Consider the following 12,398-nt stretch of genomic DNA (forward strand, 5'->3'; position numbering starts at 1 on the left):
ATAACATAAGTAATGGGCGATAGGACCGTGACGTGCGTGATAGACAGACAATGACCCCACAAACATGTAAATACGACATCACATTTTCCTCACATACTTCCGTGTAATAACACAACGGGATAATGGGATAATACAATGGGACAGTCTGCAGAACTGTTGGGCCTTACAATAATCTGTTGTCTCGGACCAACGTTAATTTCGTACGCCGCTGATGCCAACTAGTACATGTTTTATAAATTATATATCGCTTTACACAACACCTACACTGATACACTTTGACGTCACTGTGCATCATGTACTACAGACTAATCTTACTATCACCGATCATCAAACTGTATACACAGCGACAGATTTGGGTGAACAATAGACCCTCCACCCACGGAGGGTCTATAGGTGAACTATATAGAGTATATATATATATATATGATAGATACCAATTTAGTTGTCTGAAGATCGCTCGAAGAGTGAAACTCTGAGTAACGACTTATTAAATCCTTATTCTTTTGAATTAAGTCTATAATGCTCTGCTAATATTTGCATCGAGCACTCTTCTCTCCAGTGAAACACTTACATTCATATGAATATATATATATATATATATATATATATATATATATATATATATATATATATATATATATATATATATATATATATATATATATATATATAGGAAGTCAGTGGTAAGATTTATCCGTAGTACAGTGCTCGATACGTCTGCACGCAGAGCGGAGTATATGTTGAGGGTAGAAGAACGGTAAGTCAAGTCGGGTTTTTCGTCTCTACAAGCCTGTTTCGTGAGTAAATCACTCGTCAGGAGATGTTGATGTACTGAATATACCTCGTATAAATCGTGTGGTGTAAGGCGGGTTTTACCTAGGGTGTTGAGTGGTGCTTTTGTTTGTACACACACACACACACACACATATATATATATATATATATATATATATATATATATATATATATATATATATATATATATATATATATATATATATATATATATATAGTTTTGGTAGTACTGGAACTCTTTCAATATGCAGTAAAAATACCCCCCCCCCCTCTCAAAAACAAGATTGACACAAACAAACGCGCCAAGCCAACTTGTTTCCATTACATGTAATATGATCTCTGTGACTAACCTTAAAAGTCTTCCATACGTATATACCCTTTGTATCAGTATGTATGTTGATTTTCCGTTCAACGTGCGCCGAACTCAAAAATGCTATTTCTGTTTCCTTGTCAATACTATTTGTAACTAAATAACATAAAAGTGGGCCAGGCACTCCGATATTCTGAGCTTGTCTGACGAGATGTGCAGTTGACGATCTTACCTGACAAATCAAGTATCAATGTTTCCGACGTGTACAGACGGTACGTTTTTGGTCTTTGGGGCAGATTTAACGCTACCGTTCCTTTTATGGCGATCCCGTATTGAATAACCGTTGTTTCCTTAGTTCTCTGTACCCGCTTTGTCTCAACAGAAGTTGGCGTTTAGACGTTCAGCAGTCGCTGAATTCCAGATAACCCTGGGTCACGGGTGAATACAAGTATTTGTATGACTCGTAACCCCGTTTTGGCAAGTCACGTGATTGTTTAGAGAAACTTTGTCTTATAGTACAGATTGTGACACCTGGTTACCTAGGAAACGTGTTAGAAATAGTACTAGTAGGGTATCCAAAGCTATATAACAAGTTTGGACGAAGATTTTTTTTTATTTTGTCAGACTATTTCAAGTTATTTGCGTACCAGTGTTCAGTACACTGGTGCGGTGGACTTATGCCACTGGTTATCTCTGTCTCAGTGTCGTGGCTTTACTTGTAATTAATATATTTAGAGATCATAGTACATGTAATAAATGTGTCTAAAGCAGTGTAATTTAAGGTAATTAATTGAACAGGTTAGCCTATTTTATCTCTATCTTTGATAGAAGCATCATAGGAGTCAGTGTGGTCGATTGGCTATTGCATCTGGCTTGGAATCTGTTCAGTTTAAAGTTATATCATGAAAAACAGCGAACAATCATATGACAAATAATCTGAAATCATAGTCGACTTTGCGCTCATAAAATGACTTCATTCTAAGTAACCTAGTCCACTCACGCGACATACAATACGTTTATCCCCGTAACACATTGCTGATCAGCTCTAGTAATTCTTCATAAAATACTTGCTCCTCCCCAGTAGTTTTGTACTTGATATAATCCAAGCAAACATGCGAAGGGAGGAGAGCCTTTTTTATCTTGGTAACCATCTCATGTTTGTCGTTCAAAATGTGGATGACACTCGAACTCTCATGGTAAAGATATGCCAATTCTCTGTCTTCTTCACATCGTCCATCCTTTGCCGAAAATCTGTTGACTAGAAGGATTTTTACAGGACAGTTTTTGATGTAGGCCGAATTCTCTTCCCGATTCGTGTACGAATTAACCTTAACATAAAGAGGCCATTCAGTATTTTGCAGAATACGTAGTAATGTATCTTTTACCCAGACATCGTCGCGTTGGCTACAACTGATATAGATGTCATATAGGGCTGGATTATCAGCTACAATAGAAAAGGGGAAAGACGTAAGGTAAGTACATTGCAGTATATGTTAATATGTGGGGGCTAAAGTGTGACTTGTAATGTATTACACACACACACACACACACACACACACACTCTGCCACCTTCACAGAAGGAACATTATGTATGGGGCTTTCAAATGTATTAGTTTCGCATGTGTTATATTGCTGACACAATCTTCAACGACATGTATGGGTAGTCCTATACCAAATCTAAGTTACAATAGTGACAAATATCAAGAAGCATAAACATGATAAACATGCTGTAATAAACATAAGTACACAATGACTGGATATACGAACCTGGACGTGCCTCACCTATTCTCTGACAACAGTCATGGCTCAACATCCCTAGGCCTGGCTCATCATGTAAGGTCTGATGGCGGGATACACGAATACAAATAAAAGATACTAAGACATGCATGTATACAAATATATGTATGTACAGTGATGCAAATCGTTGCCATGTTACCGAAACAAAACAGGATGCCAAAGTAGTGCTTCTCCTAAAGTAGGATACACCAAACTGAGTGTCAAAAGAAAGGCCCAATTCGGATAGAGATGGACAAAGACAGATAGTATATAGCGACCATTGTCTCAGTAATTATGCATATAGTATAAAAGTAGTAATCTACACGGCAAGACAGGTAAACGATATTGTCAAACATTCCTGTCGTTGTAGACTAACACTCTACAAAGTTAAAGTTTGGCTATATTTCATTTCTTCCCTATGTAAACTCGAGGTACAGTATTATTCTCAATTTATTAATTTCAAATTCTAAACAAATGCCATTTAGATGCACTTTAACTTACCCCTTCTTTCCAATTAGTTGATGTTAGTTCGATACTTTGAGGTGCTCCCTGACAAAGTTTAGTAACTGTTGAACCCATGGCTGGAAAATCATCCCCATGGTTACAAAGAGGAAGAACATGGAGTGCGTCCTCACTTGTGACATCTTCATGTGGAGGTGGGAATTGACAAAGAACACCGCATCGGTATATTAAGTCCGGAAATTCCCGGCTACGAATTGCTTGAATATACGCATTCAGCCTACTGACAAGTTCATATGGATTAGACCCCTGCACCAACGCTACGGTAACTACTATGAAATGTTGTTCAGGTGAGTGTTCTGTTAAATCGACTCTGAAAGAATAACCTTCAAGTGTAAATCTTCCAACGTTGCGGTATACTTTGAAATATTGTGAGATCTGGATACATCTCGACACGAGTCTTGAAAATATTGAATCAGGTCTAAAGAATCCAAAATCGAAATAGAGCCTTTTGAAGGGCTGAACAGGACCAAGCCTATCGGAATCGTCCTTGTATATGGGTCTCATAGATGGAATGATGTATTCGTCAACCATAAACCCGTGTGGTGGCGATGCTATTCTTCCTAAGGGACACAGAAAATCATAACACTGAAGAAGTGTCAGAAGTACACGAGTGTGTTCCGTGATGCTTTCTAATAAATTTTGAAGAAGCTTATGGTGAATGATGCCATCTTTGGATAGACGGTTCCACTTAGAAGCAAGACTAGGTTTTCTGTCCTTCTCTTGGGGTATGTTTACAATCAATTTGAAAGCGTCGATAAGCAACCTTGGATTCATCAGCACAAATTGTCTCAGTATTGGGTCATTACTGATGTAGATCAAGTGACCGGTGTCATGGAAGAATTGCAGCATACGAACCACCTCTTCTCTGGTTTCGACACCACAGTGTTTTTGAGAGTAATCAAACACGTCCTTAAAAGGCAAAATGCCCTTATCATAGACATCATCTACGCTTTCTGGGTTCCAAAGGGTTGACACTATGCGTGACAGTGTGGCATAAAGACCTGGTACACCAACCGTTGTGTTTACTGCAATTTCTCTTTTGAGCAAGCTTTTAAATTTGAGCCAGCGAACAGGATATGTGTTTTCGTCGTCATCGATGGCCAAACAACGCCCTCGAATGGCAGTTTGAAGTTCCTTTACGTCGTTATCAGTTGACATGGAGTTTTCAACCACCCAGAGAGGAGTATTGTCCGAGTTAATGACGAGACGATTACAGTACATAGAGTTGGTATCATACAGTGTCTTCTTCAAATACCTTGCAACGTTTTGCCTTATAGTGTTGTCAACAGAGTCTCTGTGGGTTCCAACGATGAATATTAACGAATTCGAATTTAATGTATGTGTACAAATAGAATGAAGCCAAAAAAGAAGGCGCTGAACAACACTTTCTATAGATTCAATGTCTGCACATTCAGCTAGACTAAACACAACCAAAAATATGGCACGTGAAGCTATGAAAACTTGATGCGTGTTATAGAAGAAGTCGTCACCAGCAAAATCCCAGAGGCTAAGTTTTACTGGAAGGCTGGTCCTTTTCAGTTCCCTTTGGTCGATGACATGCTTCGTAACAAATCGAATGGGTACCTGATGACCAGTTTCTGCAGTTTTCGAACGGTACATCTCAATGGATAAGATAAATAAGCCAGAAACAACTGCCAAGAACGAATTTATAGTGAACGTGATTGGCGGTTTATAACCACATATGTAAGCAATAACTATACCAACTACTACTCTTATTGGCCAAAGGAAAGGTCTACCTAGACGAAAGACACCGTTAATGGTTGGTCCAAATTCTACACCTAGTGACATCCCGAAAACTAGCAAAGTGTTGGACATACACGTGTACACAAACACTTCTGATAACCATGGTGTTAAAAATCTGACGAGAACCAGTAATGCCAGTATAATGACTTGAACGAGAACGGCACACCCGAACTTTATCCAAAATGACAACCTGTTTAGATGTTCTCCTCTGAGATAAATGTAAATCTTATGCACTGTGTATCCACTACCAAAGCCGATCACCAATGCTGACATGTCGTCATAGAAAGATAGCGCTGGGTTGGGAAGAATGTCTTTACTATAAGATGGGACGAGCATAGTTGAAAAAACAATCAACATACCATTGCAAAAACTCGTACTCAGAATCACCCCAATGAAAAATCCACCAAATGATGTGGAACCATAAACAAAGCATACCAACAACTTGGATATCTGTGGATCCATAAATGTATGCACAAATTCTTTATTGAAGTAATACAGCTTTTCGATAAACACCAGTGCCAATGAAAATCCTGCTGCCAGCTTATAAGAAATGGTTGTGCTTGAAAACAATCGGAAGGTCAGGAACAGCGATACATATGACAAGACAAATCTATTAGCAAAGTGAAAGTTTAAAGCAAGGATTATGTTTGCAGATAAAGAGAATACGATTAGGAGACTTATCACCAGGAAACCAACAAGGCTCCCTCTCTGGTCAGTGTTCAGACTTCCATTACTATCCTCTATCACACTCTTTGCAATTAACCATGATAATTTATACTTGTATTCATCCTCTTCTGAACTTATCTGTCGCCATCTCTCGTCGACATCAACAGATTCACACATCTGAGTGTCTACGCCAACAGTCTTTCCTTCTTTCGGATCAAATTTTTCACCCATGAGTTTCTTTCTTAGGCTAGTCTTCCCTACACCAGCATCACCAAGGAGTTGGACTTTGACATCACTTCTGGGAAGGTTCCCGAACCTTTCCGCATTTTTATATCTCGCTTGAATTGTGTTGCCGGACGCTAAATTACCTGCATCATGGGGATCAATCAGATGAAACTGCCAAAGTCTCGACAGATATCCCCTCATATCTGAAATTGAAAAAGTACATTATGTGCCTTGCTTAATTTCTGAAAACAGCAACGTAATATAATTAGTTTACACAACATGCAGACCAAGTTGAACACCAACAAAATACGTTTAACCAGCCCATGGGGATGGAATAGTTAATATTTACTACCAAATCAAAATATACATGGCTAATATTTAATATCAAATAATCAAAGGACATAGCTACTAAGATAAAAAGAGAAATGTTACAAAAGTATGCTGTGAAATCATTTTGCCATTCATTACTGTATGTTTATTTATGTGTTATACCATTGTTGCGTAGTTTTCACAATGTAAACATTTCTAAACCATGACCCTGGGGGCCACAGATTATTCTTTGGTTGTTGGAATTACCAATAGAAGTATATAGAACTCGTAGACTCTCTCACAGTCCTCGAAGCTTCGCATAAATAGCTAAAACTTGTTTTTTTTTTTTTAAATTTCTACTGCATAATTGTACTCATATACTAGTATCCCAGTATCCCTAGCCCTGTACTGTGTGCCGTCATCGATCACATAGAGCTAACATTTTGTTGATGTGTTAGTCAAATAGAACTCGTTGGTTTCAATCAGTAAATCTGTTTGAGTACAGTGGCACTTTGACCACAATATTAATAAAGTTTATTCGGCACTCTAGGCCATGGGCCTTAAATGTACATATCTGAATAAAGAATAATGGTTCATGGTCACAAAAGTACAATGTACGTTCAACATAGAATAAATAAATCATCTTATGTAGAGAGGTTTTCTTCCTAAAGCTGTTTTCGTATTTTCATGTCAAAGAATGTAAATTTTCCAAGGTTTTGAAGAATGGAAGTGTTTGTTGACTGTATTAACAAAATAAATTTCCAATCACATGCATTTGAGAAATAAAATTCAGGAATAAACTTAGATCTGACCTTTTGGTATTTAGGGCACACTAGTACAAAACGGTACTCATCCTCTACATATTTGCAAATGTACAAATTCTTTGCTCTCGGGTAAGGCTTACCGAGTTCTCTACCCTTTTCACCGTTACATATCTACTTACATGTACTTCATTGTATCTCGAAAATCACAGTTGTGTCTATTCCTTTCACGCTGGTCATGTGAATTTAATTGTAGAATATGGATGTAATTCCTACATAGATTTTCAATGCTTGTAAATCTATGACATATTTACAACTTTGATTGTAATCTGTGACATATTTACAAATTCTCAACTTTGAAAGGTTATTGTGAGAAGAATAACACCAATAAATAGTGGAAAAAACGAGAAGTTACTGATTACTGATTGGTAATTCTTAATTGTTTTAAGAGTAAATTTTAAAAGAGACATCCATATGAGTTTGGCAATGCCACTAATTTAGCAGAAATATGGAGGAGAAGACTCACATTACCGAAAGGTAAATTTCATAAAATAACTGTGGTATTTTCAAGTATTCCATGATTTTAAATTATTGCATGGTTTGATATTTTATGACTCTAAATGTGGGCTCCTACATGTCCTTATTTTCAAAAATGTTTTCACCATGGACCTGGGACACCCCGCACCCTCCCCACCAGAAGCTATCATGGGAATGCGACCTTTCCCAAAAATGAAGATAGAGGGGAGAGCCTAGAATGTAAAAATATGTCGCCAGTAGCATTCTTATCACCCCTTTCCCCATCAAACTAGTAGGAAGGGATTAGAAGAGCACCCACGGCGGTTAATCTTTCAGTATTGGGGATATTAGAGCCCCACTGCGGCTAATCTTTCAGTATTGGGGATATTGGAGCCCCACTGCGGCTAATCTTTCAGTATAGGGGTTCATTTCGAGAGGGAGCATGACATTTTTTTGCGAGTACGAGGAGGGGTGCCAAATCGTTTCTTGCCGTAAATTCTACTCGCTATAAAACGTCTTGAAATTGTTGTACAGGTCGTTTGTCAGCAACGTTTCACAGTATGATTACTGTGCAATGACCAATGATGGTCTTTAATCAGCAAAATCGAGATGGCACGCCTGGATGTAGCTACGTATAGTCCTGCTTACATGACGGTGCACGAGTCTGTATTACTGACTTGACTCTAAACACCGGATCCGGAGTAGGAGGGACAATTGTCAGAATCGAGTCCCGGATTACTCCGCATGCAAGCAGGACTAGCCTGGATGCTGGGTGTTCGCGTCTGTATAGTTTAGAATATATAAATAATACTATACATACACTTGTCAACGATGGCATGAAAGTAGGTCATACATGGAAATTTTCCAGGTTTGAGGATTAGAGGCTATAACAGGTAATTTTTGACAACAATTGCGAAATTATTCTGGGGCGATAGGGATTGGTGAACAGTACAGATAGAGGCTGTTGCGTTAATCTGATAGGACACTGGCAGAAACAGCTAGCTAACCCGTTCCGTTCAGTGGTCACTTCTTCCTGTCGTAAATTAGCAATAAAACAACACTGTGAGAGTAACCCACGACATATTCACATGCATTACAAAATAATGTGAAGTTTCAAATTACCCACCTCTGGATTTGTCAGTAATGTATCGGATTATGTAACAAAATCTTCAGTTATAAGCATATAATGCAACTCTTGGTCAGCGTCATACGGTGAGGGCAAACATATACAAAATGAAGATGTTGTTGACGTCATATCCTCGTACCGGCTTTCACTTTCGTAGATCTATTGTCATTCACAGAGGTCATTCATATAGCTTCAAAATCATCATGTGACTCACGAGATGTGAGAGACGACGTCTCGTACGGGGTCACGAACTGTGTGTGGACACGCGTTTCTCAAGTTGCACAATCTACTTGTGATTACTGTTTGTAATGTGTGTTCATGGGATCATGCAAATATAATATCACTGTGCACTTCCCCATTATATGTAACCGTACTTACATGTAATTGGAGAACAACAACAATTTTTTGATCTTCTTCCGTATCAGTGTGTATAGTTCTGTGACCTCGATATGTCCAGGTGGTATTACTACTTTATCTCACAAACCCAGCTTTATCCACAGGGGCACGTATTATTGCTTAGATTGTCGTTTTCTAAAAAATTTCACACGAATCCTGCTGCTACAAATGTATCAATCTCTATACATATATTTCCTCACAGGTAGGAAACTATAGTCAAAACGTTTGTTATATTTCGCCCATAGACAAGGAAAGCAACAATCTGAGAAACACTACGTGCCCCTATGGCTTAATCCACGGAAATGAAAAAGAAGAACAGTCACATGTAGCAATAGATCCATTACTAAACTTTACAGTCATACAGTCTAGTTCCTATACGGTATCGTTACAATTTACACATACCTCAATTCACAGTACAGTCAAAGTCGTTACTCTAGAAGTCCTGCGATGCAATTTAAAAATTTTTAGTTAGAAACCACGTTGACATCCAGACTAACATTCATACTGAACTTACTTGGGTAAATTTTAGGATTCTGACTGAGAGCTTCTCAACCAATCCGATTAATGGAATTTTGATGCAGTCCCTTCCCTATTGACCAGTCAAACTCCTTTCCTCAGTAACCAATCATAAATAGGTCCCGTATCACGTTCGCGCCAATATTTATGGGATGTTGGTAACCCTATATAAGCTAATGAATATGTGATTTGTAGGAGTTTTATTAATGACCAATAAAGTGTGCGTAGTCGCTTTTTTAGTACTTGGTTGTGTAGTTATCATTCTATCCAGAACCTCTTGTGCAACAACTATCGAACAAAAATAACCGAAAGCGGGCAGCAAACACATTAAAAAAATCAACGAACCGGACACACCTACCAAGTTATACGTTCACTATGCCGGGAGCTTGGTAAACACAGAGAAAATGAACGGACACGTTTAATAACAAAGTTACACGTTCACTATCAATTATGATGCTGCAAACAAATGATAAATGACCATGTCCATTTTTTTAAAACAAGTACTGTTAACAAATATCCACTTTTTAAAGTTGCTACATTTGTAAGGGACTTATTTCGTTCTAGACGGTCCCTCTCTTACTACGTGAACTCTTCATACCAAGTATCAAAGATCGCAACGCCAGCCAACCAGCCAGGCAGCCAGCTAGGCAGGCAGGCAGGTAGCCAGGCCTCCCACCCACCCTCCTTTCGTGCGTGCGTGCGTGCGTGCGTGCGTGCGTGCGTGCACTTTCATGAGGAACTGTGTATGTCACTAGTCTGAAAACAATAAAGAACAGTAAATTAAATATACCAACCTTTCCTTACTTCCTTAGAAATGTTCTTGTCATTCAAGTTATGCTGGAAATCTGGGACTGGGGGAAAAAGGAGAGAAATACTTAAAATTTGAAGGATTTGTAGCATTAGTGTGTATTTATATTCCCCCAAATGTTTTATTTATTTCAAAGAGAGAAAATACGAATGACATAGGGGGATTTGTCGCTACGAGTCAGAGACGATAGTATTTTTCCGGTTCAATGAAGAGTAACATCAGGGAATATTCCTGCACAAGCTGAAATTTAATTTTAAAAATAATGAAAATTGTGGCAAATTTGAACAGGTTTAATTATATTTCGAGCACCGCAAAACCAAAATAAGTAAACATACGTGTCCTAGAACGACCAATGTATATGTATAAGCTTTACATGTAATATATCCCGTATTTTCTGTTCCAATATGTAAACTTGCATTTGTCTTGTGCATGTTATAATATTCAGTTGAAATCATAGAGACAATAAGAATTGTGCGATAATATTATCATTTATTGACTTCCCTTGCCTGGGATATTACAAGTTAAGTATTACATTGACCAATGGCATCATAGTGCCACCAGTCTGTTAGTTGAAAGGACCTAGCCTAGTATACCACGAGTTGCCATTGCGAGAACTCGTTTCTGTACTTACATGTTCATCTTCCATGTATGTTGTCAATGCAGTACGATGCATGGCTCTACCACAGAATGCAGTGAATGTTGATCCAATACATGGGAAGGTCCCTTCCTGGTTACAAAACGACAGGATATGAAGCGCATTCTCATTCTCTGCGCGCTCATGAGGAGATGTACAAAGAATACCGCATCGATATTTCAGCTCAGGAAATTCTCTACAACGAATGGCCTGGATATCTCCGTTCAACTTACTGAAGAGTTCATAAGGGTTACATCCGTGCACCAAAGCAACGGTGACTCTGATTAAATGCTGCGCGGGTGATTGTTCGGTTAAGTCGAGTCGAAAGGAGAACTCTTCATGTGTAACCTTTCCAACGTTACGGTAAATTTTGAAATTATGCGACTCGTGGAAACAACTTGAAATACACCTGGAAACAAGTCTTGAGTATATCGAATCTGGTTTGAAGAATCCAAAATCAAAATAGAACGTTTTGAATGGAAGTCCAGGCCCAAGATCAACCGGGTCACCTTCATACATGGGTGTTGCAGATGGAATGACATACTCTTTCACCGTAGCCATTCTTCCTAAAGGGCGCAGGAAATCATAACACTGAAGAAGTGTCAGAAGTACATGAGTGTGTTCCGTGATGCTTTCTAATAAACTTTCAAGAAGCTTATGGTGAATGATGCCCTCTTTGGATAGACGGTTCCACTTAGAAGCAAGACTAGGTTTTCTGTCCTTCTCTTGGGGTATGTTTACAATCAATTTGAAAGCGTCGATAAGCAACCTTGGACTCATCAGCACAAATTGTCTCAGTATTGGGTCATTACTGATGTAGATCAAGTGACCGGTGTCATGGAAGAATTGCAGCATACGAACCACCTCTTCTCTGGTTTCGACACCACAGTGCCTTCGTGCGTAATCAAACACATCCTTAAAAGGCATTATCCCTTGTATATTGGCACTATCGTTACACTCCAGCACAGTCTTCCCTAAGACTACCGATGCTAGTAACTCGCCATATCTAAGAACATCCTTCAAATTCATGGCTTTCTTTACATTATTGTCATTCTGGAGAATATATTTGAATTTAAACCATCGGACCGGGAACGTGTTTTCCTTATCACTGGTGGTGCAAATACATTGTTTTCGAATGGCAGCTTGCAGTTCTTCCACGTCTCCATCAGAGCGTGCAGAGTTTTCAACCATCCAGAGAGGTGTATTGTCCGAGTTAATCGCAAGACGATCACAGTACATGGAGTTGGTATCATACAGCGTTTCCTTCAAGTGAA

General features: G+C 38.7%; 2 protein-coding genes across 3 annotated transcripts; both read right to left on the reverse strand.

Annotated features, from left to right (window-relative positions):
- Window positions 1–1,066: 1,066 nt before the first annotated feature.
- Window positions 1,067–5,482, reverse strand: LOC144438639 (uncharacterized). 2 transcript variants are annotated; one of them, XM_078127755.1, is made up of 3 exons: window positions 3,383–5,482; window positions 2,888–2,945; window positions 1,067–2,549 (listed from the first exon to the last, which is right to left on the reverse strand). In XM_078127755.1, exons 1-3 carry the CDS (start codon window positions 5,438–5,440, stop codon window positions 2,122–2,124), a joined length of 2,544 nt encoding a protein of 847 aa, XP_077983881.1. In that variant the 5' UTR covers window positions 5,441–5,482; the 3' UTR covers window positions 1,067–2,121. The 2 variants fall into 2 exon arrangements, with proteins under 2 accessions (XP_077983881.1, XP_077983880.1); XM_078127754.1 differs by having other exon boundaries at window positions 2,873–2,945.
- Window positions 5,445–8,842, reverse strand: LOC144439271 (uncharacterized). Its single transcript, XM_078128546.1, has 3 exons — window positions 8,771–8,842; window positions 5,523–6,261; window positions 5,445–5,460 (listed from the first exon to the last, which is right to left on the reverse strand). The coding sequence occupies exons 2-3, from the start codon at window positions 6,257–6,259 to the stop codon at window positions 5,445–5,447; spliced, it is 753 nt and encodes a 250-aa protein (XP_077984672.1). The 5' UTR covers window positions 6,260–6,261; window positions 8,771–8,842.
- Window positions 8,843–12,398: the final 3,556 nt, after the last annotated feature.

This window comes from Glandiceps talaboti, chromosome 8 (assembly GCF_964340395.1).
Source record: "Glandiceps talaboti chromosome 8, keGlaTala1.1, whole genome shotgun sequence".
Lineage (NCBI taxonomy): Eukaryota > Metazoa > Hemichordata > Enteropneusta > Spengelidae > Glandiceps > Glandiceps talaboti.